The sequence below is a fragment of the Gobius niger genome, assembly GCF_951799975.1.
Source record: "Gobius niger genome assembly, chromosome: 8".
Classification (NCBI taxonomy): Eukaryota; Metazoa; Chordata; class Actinopteri; order Gobiiformes; family Gobiidae; genus Gobius; species Gobius niger.
Window position 1 is genome coordinate 17218448 of NC_136859.1, and position 17904 is coordinate 17236351.

Sequence of the window (17904 nt, forward strand, 5' to 3'; positions counted from 1 at the left end):
GCGTCTGGAAAAGCGCTATATAAGACTTGCCATGTTCATTTCCCAAAAATCCGCGGCCGGCCCCCACGTGGCGGTCCCACCGGCCGCGGGCATTGGTCACGGGTCCATATGGACCGCGGTGCTGCTGGCCGAGGACAACCCGCCGTCACAACAACGCGAGTGCCCGAGATCTGACTGCCGTGCGTGTGTGTGTGTATGTGTGCGTGCGCGCATCCTAACAGGGCGCTGTGTGTCATCGTCACTCACCCTAAACTGCAGCTGCAGACGCTCCGCAGGTACAGGTACATCCTCCAAAACACATCTACGCGTCTTTGTTTAAGTCTCTCCTGCAGTGACCGAGGCTGTGGTTCATTACAGATCCAGTGCTGTCATGTCAGAAGCTCAGACAAATGCGTCAGATCCTATCCTGGTCATATTCCGTCTCCAAAGTTTTGTCTCCGAAAAAAAGTACACGCAGAAACACGAGCTTCAAATGAAACGCTCTGCTCCGAGTGCTTCAGCCTCCGTATGCGGAAAGCGAAAGTGAAACCACTTAACGAGCGCATGGCCTGCACTGTTGCTTTTTTTTTTTTAATGTTTTTTTTTTCTTTGCTGCTGTACCATTTCTTCTCTATTTCTTCTTTACATTCTATAAATCGGCTTTGAAAGCATTGCCAATTGTATTATAAGGATATAAATACTGTCTAATAAAAAACAACTTCTTATTTTTTAGATTGCTCCAAACCACGGGTCCTGCACCGTGAACCGAACCGTTAGAGCTGAACCGCTAATATTTCTCCATAAATATTCCACTGTTTCTTCATTTCTATTCCCTGAGTTTTGCAACATATTGTCGATGTAGTTTATAAGAAAGGAGTACGGGTGCAAACACTCCAATTGCAGTTTGTTTGAAATTATTTTTAGCATTCATTATTTTCAACATTTGGAGTGGCCATAGTTTTAGGAATGGGTTGGGAACCACTGGTCTGCTTACTGCGGGTCTACAGCTGTACTGAGTGACGGGTTATAGGGACTATACTGGACATTTCTTTGTAATAACTCATTATCTCTGAATATCAAATGTGGAGACTAGCGAGGCCCGGCCAAAGGCCGGGTCTCAGCTAGTCTATTATAGAAAACGCTATTTCAATGGCCGCCGCCTGGGCGCCGCCATGTTTATTTCCCATACCGACTTTGAAGCTAAGCAGGGAAGTGCCTGGTTAGGACTGGGATGGGAGACCGTTTGGGAACACCAGGAAGCCTGGCGACAGTACTGAGTGCGTGGTTGGTGGTGCTGCTGTCCGAGGACAACCCGCTGTCACAAACACGCGAGTGCACGAGATCTGACTGCCGTGCGTGTGCGCGCATCCACACAGGGCGATGTGTGCGTGTGTGTGCGTGTGTAGGTGTGTGCGTGTGCGTGCGTGCCCAAAACCTGCTCAAACACGAGCCTCTAATCAAACGCGCTGCTCCGACTGATTTATCCTCCGTGTCAGTAACAGCGAAAATGAAACCACTTAACGAGCGCATGGCCTGCACTGCGCAGTTTTTTTTCTTTTTTTTTTCTTTGCTACTGTACCATTTGTTTTCTATTTTGCTTTCACGTATTGTGAGCCCTGTGGTACATTTTACTCTAAAGCAGCTTTGAACGCATTGCCAATTTTATTGTAAGGTTATTAATACTGTCTAACAACGATCATTAGGCTATTTCAGTTCAAAACCTACTCATTCTTTTTTTTTTTTTACACTACCGTGATGCACCAAACCACAGGTCCTGCACCGTGAACCAAACCGTTAAAGCTGAACCCCTAATATTTATCCATAATTATTCCACTGTCTCTTCAATCCTGTTCCCCGAGTTTAGCGAAAATATTGTGTCGTAGTTTATAAGAAAGGAGTACGGGTGCATCAAACACTCCAATTGCAGTTTGTTTGAAATTGCTTTTTGCCTTCATTCTTTTACTCATTTGTAGTGGCCATAGTTTTTGGAATGGGTTGGGAACCACTGGTCTACAGGTGAACTGTGTGACGGGTTGGACATTTCTTTGTAATCACTCACAATCTCAGAATATCAAATGTGGAGACTAGCGAGGCCCGGCCGAAGGCCGGGTCTCAGCTAGTAATGTTAGAAAAGGCGACTGTGTGTAGGAATAAATGAAAGGAGCATATTTTGCATGAGCTCATATTTTAGACTCTAAAGTTTAAGTCCTTTATTTAAAACTTTGTGTTGAACCTTTTTGTCTGGACAAATTATGGAAAACGAATAGCGCTTGTGTGGTCTCTGCCCAGTAAGGCGTTGAGTGTCATATTTTTGTTTTATTTGACATTTACATTTTATTTCAAGACGACACTAGTTCCGCGCTGTCGGTCAGCTCACATGCGCCAAAGCAGTGCGCACTGCGCCTTTAAAAACAAACTGTTTTCAGTGGCAGCTCTCGACCGGTGGCCACGTACGGCAGCGCGCTCCAGTACCCGAGGTCTTCTGTCAAGGCAGCACTGATTTAAGCTGTTTTCTACTTGGATTAATCGACGGAGAGGTTTTATTTTCGAGTCTGGTCAACTTTGTGACGTGTTTTAGTCAGAACAAACTTTTGAATGAATCTTTCCCGGTGGGACTGTAAAGCGGGAGGAGGGAGGGGGCGCTTATAGCGGGTCCAGGATCAGGTCTGGTTTCACACAGGCGGTCTGTTCGAGCGGAGCTGAGCTTGGCACAAAAAGAAGTTGTCCAGTTTGTACTTTTCTACTTGGCACCGCGGATAACGGCGAGAGGAAGAACAAAGTTGCACGAGGACATTGGACTTCTGCCCTCTACAAGGACGATCTATAATTGTGAGCAAGATTTCTAACTGGAGTAATTACAGACTACTTTTGTGTTGAACCTTTTCATACCTGCAAAATGGATAAATACGAGGATTTGGGACTCGAGGCAAGCAAGTTTATTGAGGACTTGAACATGTATGAAGCGTCCAGGGATGGTTTATTCCGAACGAGAAGAGACGCAGGAAATAACCCTGACTTTGAAGAGACTCGGAGGGTCTTTGCCACTAAAATGACAAAAATACACATGCTGAAGCAGCAAGAAGAAATGGCAAAGAACAACCAGGCTTTAAAAATGAACGGGAGTCACAACAGCACGTATTATACCAAAGACCGGCCGCCTATTAACAGCTCCAGACAGTCTGGAGAGGCAGCCGCCAAGCCCCCGATGCTCTCTGCCCCTGCGGCTGCGGGTCAATACGCGCACTTTGACGTGCAGAAACACCAGACCGCGGTTCAACCTGAGCCTCCAGCCTCCAGAGCATACGGCTACGGCAACAATTACGATAACAGAGAGAGCCCTGACCCGCAACCATACCAACAGAGCCCCCCCATGGCCCCCAGCCTAGGAAATGCGTCTCACAGCGCGCCTATTCACCGTCAGCCGGTCGGTCAGGCGACTTCCTGGGCCCCATCGATTGAGGGACAACTTTCCCAAACTTTGTCTGGGGGCAGTAGTGCACCTCAGCCTCCACACGCTGGTCTTCCATTCAGCAATAACCTCTCATCTCAGCACAGCCAGCCCGGAGTCTCACCAGTGAACCACAGTAAAGGATGGGCTGATGATCACCCCAGCTCAGCCAAACCAGAACCCATCCCCACCCTGCCTCTGAGTGCCTTCACGGGAGGAGTGGACTTCAATGTGCGCCACTCCACTCCACAGCAACCCATAACTCTGTGTTCTCCCCCATATCCAGTTTCCAGACCTTCAACCAGCCACAATGGCTCTTCGCGCATGTCCTCAGATGCTCTGAACACTTCGGATGGCATGCCCCCCTCTGTTTTACCTGGCAGCAGAAGTCCCAGTCAAGGGCAAAGTCCGACCCACATGCCTAACAGCGGGCAGTCCGGCATCCCTGAAGCCTCAAAGCCCGGACAAATACCCCGCCAGTCTCCTGTCACTGTACCTCTCGACCAGGGGCCCACAGCAGCCGAAATAAAATTAGAAGCCATCACTCAACGCCTGGAAAAGGAGATGGATACACAACCAAAGCAGGATTACTTTGGTAAGACTTTGTTGTGACCCGACACCAACCAGGGCGAGAATCCTGCCCTCAACAAACACGATTATAAAAAAAATACTGTGCTCCCATTTACATCACATTCAGTCTATTTTACTTTTGTAATAGTTGTAATAGATGAAATTGCGACTTCAATAGGTGCAAAAAGCATATTGCAAAGGCTGCCATCATCTTGTTCTTGTGTAGCCTGTTGCCAGATACTGAAATGCCTTACAATACAAGATACACTGAGTCAACCCTGTGATGTAACGGAGGATAAGTATAAAAAATGGCCCTGAATGCAAAGCTGTATTCAAAGACAGGTCATGACCACGCAGTTCCGCCACTGCTTTCACTCTGCGGATAAGTCAGGAGTGCATCTCTGCTCCCATCAAGGCCCCCTGACGAGCTTGTATTTGTGTTTTGAAGCTAAGGTCACAGTCACGAGAGCAGCGCTTTGAATATTAGACATGTGTGGGAGGGTGCTGTGTAATCAGCGGAGGTTTTTAGTGCTTCACTATATGTCTATTTTTATTTAGGTGATCCCACATAGAGCCCACACACAGTTCCTGAATTAAATTTCCCACCAAGGCCCATCCGCTGAGTCATGCCTCTACGCCAGAGGAACTTGTGTAGGCTAGTTTTCCACATGCAGCATAAGGTAAATTAAAGGAAGTTGACGGAGCATTTGGATCCTTTTTGGGGTTAACCACATTGGTTTCAATTGTCTTGATTGGGTTAGTTAGCTTACCAGTCAGTGAACTCTTTGGATCAGACTCAAACCGGAATAAATCGGGATCAGATTGTTTAAAAAAGGCTGGCATAACCTGTGATTATGTGAAAATCCTTTCCCACGCTCTGGAAAAGTGTAAATAAAGCAATACTTGTGGCATTTATTAGATACAGTAATAGCTAAGATGCTTCATATCAAAAAAAGGGCTAGATTGACAACCAAATTCTGGACTGAACAGCTACCTTATGAAGGCCCTTTTTAACTAGTTAATCTAATAAAATTGGAATGCCTTTTGCAAGTAATATCGAGTGTCTATTATGACTGTAATTTGCCATTTTGCACAGCTGTACGGAGCTAATAGTGCAACAAGTGGAGTGCTGATTGGCAGAAGTGCAGATGGAGGTTCTGGGAAAAGTGGTCTGGTGCCAAACGGCTGCACTGAGGGAGCGCAGAGGAATGTCTGGAGCAGGACAGGGAGGAATTAAGAAACGAGTCTTTAATATACATAGGTCCTGATCAGTTAAGAGTTGCTCGGGGCGCAGCTGAATAGATCAGTGGACAAGCGAAGAGAATCATGGGCATGTTATTGACTAGGACTTGAGCGCGTGAGAGATTTAGACAAGTTCACCCCGGAAGGCGCAGGGCTGGTGGGGCATCTCCGTTATGTGCTTTTTAGACACGCATTGACTCAAGTGTTTAGTGCAGTGTTTACGCAGGACATTAATTTATCCCATCTGGCAGTAAAATATAATCCCAACGTCTTCCCAGGGTTTTTGGCTTCTTCTCTAGTGGTTTTGTGTTAACGTGTTTCAATCGACTTCCTGTTCATTGCAATGTTTGTTCTCAGTATGAGACTAACATGAGAAGACACTGCGCCATTCATTTCATTTAGCAAACTCAAAATTGGTTTCAAACTTGGTTCTCATGCAAGTTGTTTTCTCTGCGTTACAGTGGCATTTGGGGCAGAAAGTAGCCAGTAGAATTTAGTTTTGACAGCTGGAGAAAGAGGGATGTGATGCTTTGCTTCCCTTCCCCCAATCTTACAGGCATGAATCTATAGTCCATGAATAATATAAATATTTTTGGATTATTGGACTAGAGGGTCAAAAGCAGATGTTTTTCCAGTCAAGTGTAGAGAGGAAAGTCAGGTACTTCAGACATGAGGAATATCACTGAACAGTAAACTTAAATAAGCCCTTACCTGTATACAGACGTTACGCTAACTATGTAATATGCGTAAGGCTTAATCTCGGAATATTTGAAATATAGAAAAGCACAATAGCTTGATTATTAATACATTTGTTGCTTCCAAATTATTATGTGAAGCTAATTTACAATTTCAATAGTTTTCAATGGGCATTTGTTGGTTTTGGAGAGGTCGGTTCAAATTATTATTATGTAAACATAATTTCCCTCTGTTTTCTAAAAATACCAAATTGTTTTCTCTAAATCTTTTTTCCAGTCACTGAGGCCTCCGGCGATGTGTCCACACTTAGGACATTACAGGCAGTTGAGTGTTTTTATTTATAGAGCTATTGTATATTGAGAGGAAGCATTTGGAGAACGGCATTAACGTAACGCTGTTTTTGGAGTCAGCGTCCGCGTGATGCTCGTTGGTCACACTGGAAACAGAGGTGCCTTTGTCTGTGCTAAAGGGCTTGATCAGGTCAAATCTATGAGCTGTCACATATTTGTCTGAAGAATGCATGTAATTATAGCACAATTAATTGTGATCAGATTGAAACTGTCATTCGAATGGTTGCTATTAACATGCCATTGCTGTTATTTGCTAAGAACAAAAACATCTACAATTCTGTCTCCCTGGGGTTTTATTAGGTGTAAAACCTGCTTGCTGTAGTTTAGACATGTGAGATTAGATAGTGGTGCTCAACCTTTTCCTCCAGGAGTGGACACATTAGCGCATGAATGATTCGGAGTTTAGCAGTTCATCATTTCAGTTTACTCTGAAAGGTTGATGTGTTTAAAATATAAACAGTGGCCTGAATCTTGTTTTTAAAACTAAAACAATTTGCTTACTACAAGAATATCTAATCGGTTTATAAAAACCTCTTTATCTGTAGACAGACTTCTGTCTGGATAAGTTCATGGTCAGTGGTGACGGCGCTTTGACGTAGTTAAAGTTGCATTGTCGTATATATATATGTATATATATATATATATATATATATATATATATATATATATATAGTTGTGTTTAACAGTGCGAGGATGAGACTCGTCTAGAGCAATTTCAGACTTTACAAAACACTTTCCTTGAAACACAAGACTTGTAATTGGTTTGTTTAATAACGTTAATTAGATCCTTGTTTTCTATTACATTTGCACTACTGATGAAGACATTTAGTAATTTCAAAGACAGAACAACGTGAAAAACATTTCCTCTTTTATTAGCACACATCGCTTCCAGCTTCCAGACTTTGGAGACGTGTTTTATGCCTCTTTTCATTGTTGAGCTGATGTGATGTAAGATGGGTTATTGTGTCCATATGTGTTTCTCCTATTTATTTCAGGCTTGATAATACAATATGCATGAGAACACAGCTCCTTACTCCCTTCTTTGACTTGGCTCTGTTGTGTTGCAGGGCTCTGTGCTAAGTGCAACAAAGCGGTGTATGGAGCGAGCCAGGCCTGTCAGGCCATGGGCGGCCTGTATCATGACAGCTGCTTCACCTGCAGCGCCTGCAGTAAGTACACCTCCACACAATGCACCACCCATTCATTCTTAAAACTTTAATCCTTTGTCCTGCTTTGGTCCTGTGCTGCCAAAGACCCTGTTCTTTTTAGAAGTGCTTCCTTTCTGCACACTCTCTTCCGCCCCGAGCAATACCACACAATTATTCTGGGTTAACTATACTGGTGTTTGGTTTCTGGGTGTGTCAGTCACACCTCCAGGAAAAGTAAAGAAGAAAAATGCTTTGGCTATACCAATTTGAATCTTCGTTTGTGAATTCGTAGTATATTATGCTAAATATCTGTGGCACTGGGATCTCTAAAAACCCTATTCCACACCACCTTTGACCTTTCTCCTCAGAGCTTTGACCGACACCAACACCTCTGTATTTGCTCATGCCCTCCCTCATACGTGATTATTTGTATGAGAGACAGAAAAAGGGTGAACTTTGCATCTTAAAGTGACCAGAGGAGTTTACACACCACATACCTCTCATAGCTGGCCTCATGTGGGGCCAAGGAGGGTTATGCACGCCGCAGCTACCAGCTCCATGGGAATGCCTGTGAGCTGGGGCGGTATGCAGGCATGGCGTCTCGTCCAGTGAGCTGCTAAAGGACACTGGGAGCTGTGTGCCAGAGAGGCCCGACATGACAAAGGGTGTTGCTATTGAGGGAGCACGCACTGCCCACCTCAGTGCGCTCACAATGTTCTAACATTTCATAGTGGTTTCAGATGGAGGGCAGAGGCCTCTCGAACGCACTGTTTTTTATAGATATCAACAACAAATCCACATATGATGAACCTTTAAGTTTTCTTAAGTGATTGGGTGTAAATGAATTAATCAAAATGTTTGCTAACCCTTGTCAGTGTTTGTTTTATGTGGGCCTTTGCTCTGCCCGATCCCGTCAGATCTCGGAAGCTGAGCAGGGAAGGGCCTGGTCGGTCCGTGGATGAGAGACTGTTTGGGAACACCAGTGAATGTACTGAGTGAGTGGTAGTGATCGGAGGGGCCGATGGCACAGACTGGTAGCCTTGCTTCCGTCAGTCTACCCGAGGGCAGCTGTGGCTACAACAGTGGCTTACCACCACAGAGTATGGAGTGAATGAATGATGCAATGTTAAGCGTCTTTGAGTGTCCAGAAAAGCGCTTTATAAAACCAATGCATTGTTATTATTGTTAGTATTTATTTTTATTTGCCCAGTAATAACAGAGATATTAACCATAAACAGATAAAATAAACAATATATTTGCTGTGGTGGAGGTGAGGCATTTTGGTCTTCCAGGCTAAATTTATGCTAAAGCTTAACTTCTGCCATATCTTCCTCCTAAATATTAAACTCTACGCTCTTTAGATTGATGTCACATGAAGGCAACCTATTCAGCCTGTGTCAAGACTGGATCGTTTGTTTCTGCGTCTCACTTGCTTCAGTGTAGTTCCCCTCAGTGTACATAACATCGTGTAGGAGGGGAAGGGCATTCCTGCTGCCTCCAGAAGCCCATGTTCTTCGTTGCAGGGGGTGACTCAGCCGGCGAATCATTGACAAACACTTGAACATTCAACCTAGTGCTGCTGAGATTGAGGAAGTTGATAGAGGAGCTGGTTTACACAATAACTTGTAGAAATAACTTTCAGTAGGCTTGAGAAAGTTTGATAAAAAAAATAAAAAAAACTATCTGTAACCAAGTCCATCATTGGAATGCTTTCATCTGGTCAAGCGTTTTCTATGGCTTTGACTAATCGCCCCAGATGTCGCTCATTTTTGAAATACAGAAATGTTTTTCCTAACGTTTCAATGAGGTATCTCTGACTGAAGGAAAGCAGGGTTGGAGCATCATTGTGAATTCCTGGTTGTGAAAATTGCTATTTTTTCCATATGGGATTATACAAATCAAATTTATGTTTAATTAGAGCCTTGTGTTTCTGCGTGGCCTCTCAGGTGTTTTACATTTTCATGAAGGCGCAGTGTTTTTAGAGGCACCTCTCGAAGTGTCTTCTGTGACTCCTGACTTTAATTAAGCTCTTATCTCCAGCCTAAGCTCTGGGCCTTTCTCCTGGTCTCATTGGAAATAAAGACAGGAATGTGAAAAGAGGGGTGGCCCGCATCTCACAGTCATCCCCTCTTCCCTTATAGGAGGTCTGAAGGTAATTACCTCACATGAAGGTAATAACCTCACATTGTCCGAGTGGCTCCTCTATTATATTTGCCCCAGTCAGTTTTAGACTAGGCTATTTTAGACATTATTATGTTGTGAATGAGGATGATTCTATTGTCAACACGTCTTTCCAAGAATTCAATGAGTTATCTTCTTCTTCCTCTTCTTCTTCCTCCTCTTCTTCCTCCTCTTCTTCTTCCTCTTCTTCTTCCTCCTCTTCTTCTTCCTCTTCTTCTTCCTCCTCTTCTTCCTCCTCTTCTTCTTCCTCTTCTTCTTCCTCCTCTTCTTCCTCCTCTTCTTCTTCTTCCTCCTCTTCTTCTTCCTCTTCTTCTTCCTCTTCTTTCTCTTCCTCCTTCTTCTCCTCCTTCGTTATATGCAAGACATTGTATTCAGTGTGCTTAAATTGATTATTTGATTGTTCATACTTTGTTGACAGTGGTGCATTTGTATTGGTTTATGTGGGCCCAGTAAAAGGCGATTTCTATTGAACTCTATTAGTAAAGCTACTGTGTTGGTTTAATTTAAAGTACAAAGAGGCAGGTATATGAGGCACGAGATAAACCGGGGGCCCATGTTTTCCGCGGTTAACCCCTCGTTGCTCCCCCTCCGTTTGGAAAATGTGTGGAATGTTCCTTCTTCCTGTGGGACCTGAGAAAGCGTAGTTACATAAAGGCCACTATGCCTGTAAGTGCATTGGTGTGTGTTGCGTTTGTGTGAAAAGCCAGATCTCAAATATAAACAGCCACAGACAGACCGGAAGCACGGGAATCACATGGAAAGTACATGTAGTGAGCAGCGGGCCTGGTGTAGCCATGAAATCTAATATAGCAGGTAGTTATATTCGTTGCACCTGTCTTGTAATTGGATTAAATCACCAATTTCCCACGGCATGTTTGGTGCAGATGTGGTCCTGGTTCTGCAGCAACTTGTGTTATATTAAGACTCAAGAAGCACATCTTAAGTCTGCTGAGTTGATGCATATGCAGGATATAATTAATATTGCAAGAGGCTCCATTACCTTCCAATGGCTGCTATTAATCATCATAGTCATTATGCATAAGCGTCGGAAAGACTATTTTCTGTGTCGGGGGAAAATCCTACCTGGAACTAGACTTCCAACAGGCACTGGAAAGGTTTATTATGTAATATTTTTTCACCCTTTAGTGGATGGATTATAATCTAATTACTCTATTTGACTTCACATTGTCATTGTGTTATAGGTCGAAGGCTGAGGGGTAAAGCATTCTATTATGTCGGAGGAAAGGTGTTTTGTGAAGAAGACTTTCTGGTAAGTAGGGTGATATTTTGCATTAATTGTATAGACTCAATGCTTGCTTTATTCTCATCTTTTACTGAACTCTTCATTTTCTTTATGTATTGGCTGTGTGTTGAACCTGACATCTATTTGCCCAAATGTAATTTAGGTCAGGGCGTATGACCCTGTGAACCCCTTTCAGCATCTTATGGTGCCTATTCATATCAGTTTCCTCTGGTGGGTGGCACTGAAAGGAGGTCAGCAACAGGAGACGTGCTTTATTGCATGAGGGCATGTCAGGCCGATCACACTGGGAAGTCAGTTTTGCCAAAGATGATCACATTTAAAGTGCACATGACAGGTTTTAATGCTTTTTAAAAATATGACTTATTTAGATGAATTTGAAGCTACATAGAGGAAGGTAAAGTTCCATACATTTGTTAAGTGATAACGTCATCACTCTACTTCCGGATCCAACGGAGCTTCAGCCGTATTCATTATAATGGGATTTAGCTGATTTTAACCTGCTGTAGAGCCGACTACAAGGCTCTTTCTACACATCCGATCACAAAGAAATATTACTGAATTTTCATTAGTAATGCTTTTCTGGCATTAATTATTCCATACAAATTTTAAATATAAAATATCTTTATTTTACCTGGAGAAATGATGAGCGATATTGTTCGAATCCGGTGGCCTTTTATCTGTTGTTAGTTCAGCAGGAGATTCAGATAAAGTTGTGAACTCTAAACAGTTTGGACCTGGAAGTAGATAATTACTGTGTGTGACGTCACAGTTAACAAGCGTATAGCAGTTTGACTCATTTCCCATTGACTTAACATGGTCGGCACGGCAACGGTTTAAAATCGTTTACCTTTTTCTACGCCACTTCCTGTCCGTGTCCAATAAGGAAGTGAAACTATAAACATCACCAAAATAGTCAAACTAAAGAAAGCTGGGGACAATCTTTAGCAAAACCTTAAATAGTTAACAAAAATGTGTGTCATAGGCACTTTAACCATTTTTGTCAGTATTGACACTAAAGAATATTGTTCTTATTCTTTAATTCCTGTAAAGAATAAAAAATAGGCTGCTACACATCAGTCCAACTTTGGCATTGCTTGTCGGTGATAAGCTATGAAAAAAAAACCACAACCTTCCATCTGTATCAAGTTTAATTTGCTCTTTGCTCACATTTCTCTGCAGCTGCCTTGTCGCTTTGGACTTTCCACATCGAAGCCAAGTACATGGTGGCACATAATAAACTTAGGACCCTGGGTCAAGTACAAATGCCAGCCTCTGAAAACACACCATTTTAACATTCAGAGAAATGTGAAACTAAGGAATGAATAACCTGAGGATTTGAAGAAATGTACAACAGTGTAAAAATAGTCTAAATGAGAAGCTGGTTATGCTACAATGTGGAGAATCGGGTAGTCTACAATAATCATTGCTTCTGCCTATTACTATTTTGGTTGTAATGTAATTCAGTATGTTCAAAAAGCACATTGGGTTCAACAACCAAAATTAAACCATTCATTCATGTGTTCTTGCCTCTAAAAGCACTGCAGTTAGAAGAAGAATCTGCTGCAATATAATGAAACCTAATGTGGTTTTATCTCTTCTTGTCTTAATTGACATCACTGTGGTCTTCTCTTTGTCGAAGTACTCAGGCTTCCAGCAGTCTGCAGACAAGTGCAACGCATGTGGACATCTGATCATGGACATGGTGAGTGTGAGTAACCTTTGCGGCGTGTGGCTTTTGTGTCTGTGTGTTCATTTGTGCGCCGAAATATTCACTGTGGATGGGTTTTCTGTTGCCACATCTGGATAAAGACTTAAGATCGATGTTGGCTCAGTGCTCGCATTCCCTATCCATGATACTTATAGGTCTTTCATCATATAAATGAGTCACACAAGACAGATTAAGGTTTTTTTGTGTGGATGCATTTTTAATAATCATAATAATGAGGGGAAAAGTCTATCTAATGATTATGAATCTTTAAGTCTCTTTCTGAGTGTGGAGTTTGCATTATCTCTGGGTGCTCTGGCTTCTCCTACCTCTAATGATAAATGAATCTAAATATGTAAATTAGGGTGCCGGGACTCCTCTGAAAAAGAGATTTTGGAATCTCAGTGGGCCTGCCGTGGCTTAATAAAGGTTAAAGGAATTTAATGTGCACTTAGATATTAAACTTATCTTGCTTTTACACCGGAGCTTCCTGTGCATGCATGCGTGTGATTCATACAGTGTTGGGGAGTAACGGAATGCAAATTTTGGGTGATTGTATGCTCCCCGTGCGTGCCATGATTTGCCAGTGTTAAAATCTACAGACTGGAGCGGCTGCACATTTGCCACAGCAGATATGTCCTGTTGTCCCGGTGAGCATTAAGCACTTTTTTTTCTTGTGTAATTCTGGGTAAATAAGCAAATTAAGCATTAAAGGAACAGGCCACTGTTTTTCCATACTGTGATGTGTTCTTACCTGAGCTTAGACGAGTTGATGCGTACCTGTCTGGTCTTCCTGTGTGGCTCAGTCACGTAAACACAGCACAGAAGCGTTAGCATTTAGCCTCTCCTAGTCTTCCTCTATAGCTCCAAACGAGGTGAAGATAGAAGCTACCAAGCTCTTCCACGTTATCCCTATTTAAATATGGTCACATGAAGTGCTACAAGATCCAAGTGTAATTACACAAAATTAAACAATGTGGATTTTCTAAGTGGATAAAAAGGGGAACTGTATTGTAAGGCGTAATAATACCAGGAGTACTTCGACATCCGACATCTTTACTGTGCAGGCGCCGAAGTACTCCTGGGATTATTACGCCTTGCAATATAGTTCCCCTTTTATCCGCTTAATAAATCCATATTGTTTAATTTTGTGTAACCATCTTTGGATCGTGTAACACATGTAAAACATGGAAGAGCTTGATAGCTTCTATCTTGACCTCGTTTGGAGCTATAGAGGAGAGGAGGCTCTGTTTACGTGACTGTACAAATGAACTCGTCTGAGCTAAGGTAAGAACATATCTCAGTATGAAAAACGGTGGCCTATTCCTTTAAGCATAAATAAATGTCAGTGCAAATACACTTACACATGTTTTTAATCCCACATCGAGTGTATGAACCACCATATATTGTGTGTTTAAGTGAAAGTATTTAATGTATTCAGAATACAGTACTCTGATTGGCCAGAGTAACAGAATGTGTTACAAAATACATTTTAAGGCAAGTATGTCTGTAACTAAATGCAATTGCAAAGTATTATCCCCAACACTGGTTAATTATTCATCAACAGGAGACAAAAGTAAAATATGGTACTTACTGTATGTTTCTATATTTCATTTGTTTATCACTTACCAGATCCTGCAGGCCCTGGGGAAGTCCTACCATCCTGGTTGTTTCCGCTGTATTATCTGTAACGAGAGTCTGGATGGAGTGCCTTTCACAGTAGACACTGAAAACAAGATCTACTGTGTCAAAGACTATCACAGGTGAGAACAGACCTCGACCAAATCCTAAAAATGTCTGTTCAGTCTGTGCTAAGTTAGTTTAGGATTACATTATTAAACATGTCTTGCTTCAGTCTTGTCTATTATGAATCAAAGCTTATGTTTTTACTGCTACGGGTTGATACGGGGTGGACTCAGTGGACACGTGTAGCCGACACATGAGAAGTGCAGTCAGGGTTATGTGGAGGGGCAGGGGAAAAATCACTGTCTGAAGAGTGGTCTGTCACACCATGTTGACACTACACTCTGTTGGCTCTGGACAAATATAGACTTAGTTTGGGGAAGATTTCAAATACTCCTTATTGTAAAGAGTTCTGTTGGGGTTGTACAATATAACAAACATATCATGATTTAATCCTATAAGCCACAGTTTAGATTTTGACTCACTTGTATTGTCAACAGTGTGAGTGTCTAGCAGATTTTTTTAAAAAGTACTCTGAAGTTTTCTTGGGACATCATCTACAGAGAGAAGCACACGGCCCTCCACTGTCGGCCAACGCTCACATGTCCACACAGATTAAATCAGACAGCCCTTATTGTGAATACAGCTGCGTGTTGACTTTTAACCACAGTCATGCCTATCCACCCTCAAAGGCCTTTTGTTATTCACTCAGAGCTCCAGGTGCCTGCCAGCTGCACACCACTGGCAATAATAAATACATTTACCCCCCTCTCCTTTATTTTTGAAGAAAATGGTCACATAGTTGAAGGAAATCCAGCACATCTGCAAACCTGGCACTGTGTCTGTCCAGTTGAGACTGAGAGTTTTGAATATGGGCAGAAAAAGGGGAAACTTGCTTGTACTTTTAAAATGAGTTTTATGTCTTCTTATTTTTGCAGAGTTCTTGCTCCAAAGTGCGCCTCCTGTAACCAGCCTATCCTGCCTTCAGAGGTAAACTGCAACCGGCGCTTAATTTAATGCTGACCATTTGAGCTGGTAAACTTGGAGGGTGTCATTTATCGAGACAGGAGCTGAATAGAGAGTGTATGCTGGGGGAAAAAAAGCTATTTTGTGAGCATGTTGCACAAAATTTACCATTTTATATTGCCTGTAGCAGAAGTGTTAGGCCCCCAAATCTGATGTGTAAATGAGAGAATGCTGCAAAAAACAACAACAACACACACATGAAATATCGCTTGGCAAATGACCCCCTTAAAGTGATAAAATGTGCAAAATCGACCACATGATCTTGCATTTTGATGTAAAGTATAAGTAATAATATAAATTATTTTTGTAAAGTCCCAACTTCCCGGATCTAAACAACTAATCAGAGTCTAATATCCTCCTGCGTTGACCAATGAGATGAGCTTTCCCTGAGAACCAGCCTCTCAGGTCCAATCAGGAGGGAGGGGGAGGAGCTTTGATCATTTACTTTTGAATATCATGTTCCTGCTCTCCTCATTTTGCAAAATAAAAGGGGTTTTCTGGTTAAAGTGAGGAGGATTTTAATTGTTTACTTTCACATTTCACTCACTCTCTCTCTTCACTCTGCAAACTTATAGACTATCACTTTAATGTGTTGTTATAATTGCTCATGAGCTTATTAATGCTTAGTAAATTCTTAGTTCTTCTTGTAACTAGAACGATGTATACAACACATTTCAAGATAATGAAAAGTAGTAATCTTATAATGTGCTGAACTTGTTCTTTATTTAATATTTAGGGCTCGGATGAAACTGTTCGAGTTGTGTCCATGGATAAAGACTACCACGTGGAGTGCTATCACTGTGAGGTGAGATATTATTTTCTCGATACATATATTTAAAAATGGATGTCGGTCTCTGTTTAGGAGCTTAAAGCATCCAACCATTTGTAACAGTTCTCTCATGTATTTTAACAAACACTGGTATTTTCCTCACTACTTGTAGGACTGCAAAATGGAGCTGAATGATGAGGAGGGTCATCGCTGCTACCCTCTCAAAGGCCGCCTCCTGTGCCACTCCTGCCATATGAAGCATTTAGAGCCCAACAGCGCCTCTGCTGCCCCCGTGGCCTCTTACTAATTGTACTGTAGATGAAGAGTGACACCTGGTGGATGGTTGGGGGTAACAGCCAGACAGTAGTTGGACAGTTCTTTTATGATGGAAAATATATAGTGGACTTAAAGCACTATGTTTTGATACATGTATATGAAGAAGGACTACCCTGGAAGGTGTTTATAGCTATAATGAAGTATTCTCATGCAACCCAAAGCTGCCTTGACAAATATTAGGCTGTTGTTTTGTTTTAATTTTTTTATATATAGTTAAACATGTGCCTTAAAACTTGAGATTCAACCTTTGTGGGTATTTTTTTTTCTATCTTTCTTTTTTGCTCAGTTGGAGGTTAGATTGTTTTGTTTCTAAAGCTGCCATAACGTTGGTGGCCCGAACAATAACAATAATCAAAATATCCACATTTTACTATGCGATTATCAACGACACTCTATAAACATAGTGTGAATTTCAGCACTTAAATATTTTATTTTTACCTGTTATTATGTAGGTAGGCTGTATTGAATTGAAGTTGTGTGAACACACTTGCAAGGACATTTTTTGTATATGCATTTGTGTCTATTTAATTTTGATAAGATTTTGCTGTTTCCTTTCCCTGTTTAATGCACTCTCATACGAATAGCAAACCTTCTACAGTTAAGTAGAATATTTTACCTTAATGACTGTAAAGAATATATTTAATAAACCTGTTGTGCATACCACTGTGTTTGACTTTCTGAATTAGGCGATCATAGATTTGCAAAAGAACTTTCGCTAATCACTGTAGCCAAAGCTATTGACCTTTGTTATTTAACAAAATAATTTATTTGGTTTTATAACTTAAAAAAACAAGAAAAACTATTAGGCTATTAACCTATTTTTGCCCTCTTAAAACACTTCCAGATTAAAGTGAGGCTAACTCAGCCTGTGTTTGGTTTAGTTTCACTTTCGGTTGTTAATGAGCCCTTTAGGTGCGGTCTGAAAAGAGCATTTTATTGGAAGATTTTAAAAGGTTTCGAGCCAGCCAGGAGTCGAACCTAGAATCTTCTGATCCGTAGTCAGACGCGTTATCCATTGCGCCACTGGCCCTATAAAAGCATAACAAGTTATTATTTCTGTAAACGTTGCTCCATAATTAACACGAAGAATTCCTTTAAGGACTTAAACGCGTCGCACGAGCGAAGAGGAGCTGGATGGGAAAATGTTCTAATTTCTGAACAGCTGTGTTATATTTAACCCCATCATAACGCTGAGCCTACCGGGCATACAGAGGCTTACCATTATACACTAGTCTATGATACTGCTTTACTGTTGTAATGAAATATGTAATGAAAGTCAGGATGAGCCATAATAGATGTTGGTGAGCGTTTTCTCTAATCAATGTAATGCTGTATTTGACCGGCAGATGTCAGACTCATGTTAAGAATCGTTACACTTTTCAGGCTGAGATCGACACACTGGCTCAAGAAGTCATTTAATCTGATTAATGTTTCAAACCACGCACACAAGCAGAGAAAAGGCACGTTTTACACGGAGGAAACCCTTTCCATGTGCCAGTCAGGAGAC

At 41.9% G+C, this 17904-nt stretch overlaps 1 protein-coding gene across 2 annotated transcripts; it reads left to right on the forward strand.

Annotated features, from left to right (window-relative positions):
- The first annotated feature begins 2416 nt into the window (after positions 1–2416).
- limd1a (LIM domains containing 1a) lies at positions 2417–16977 on the forward strand. 2 transcript variants are annotated; one of them, XM_079562368.1, is made up of 8 exons: positions 2417–4022; positions 7353–7454; positions 10817–10884; positions 12518–12586; positions 14216–14346; positions 15205–15256; positions 16029–16097; positions 16234–16977. In XM_079562368.1, exons 1-8 carry the CDS (start codon positions 2876–2878, stop codon positions 16366–16368), a joined length of 1773 nt encoding a protein of 590 aa, XP_079418494.1. In that variant the 5' UTR covers positions 2417–2875; the 3' UTR covers positions 16369–16977. The 2 variants fall into 2 exon arrangements, with proteins under 2 accessions (XP_079418494.1, XP_079418495.1); XM_079562369.1 differs by having other exon boundaries at positions 12518–12580.
- The last annotated feature ends 927 nt before the right edge of the window (positions 16978–17904 follow it).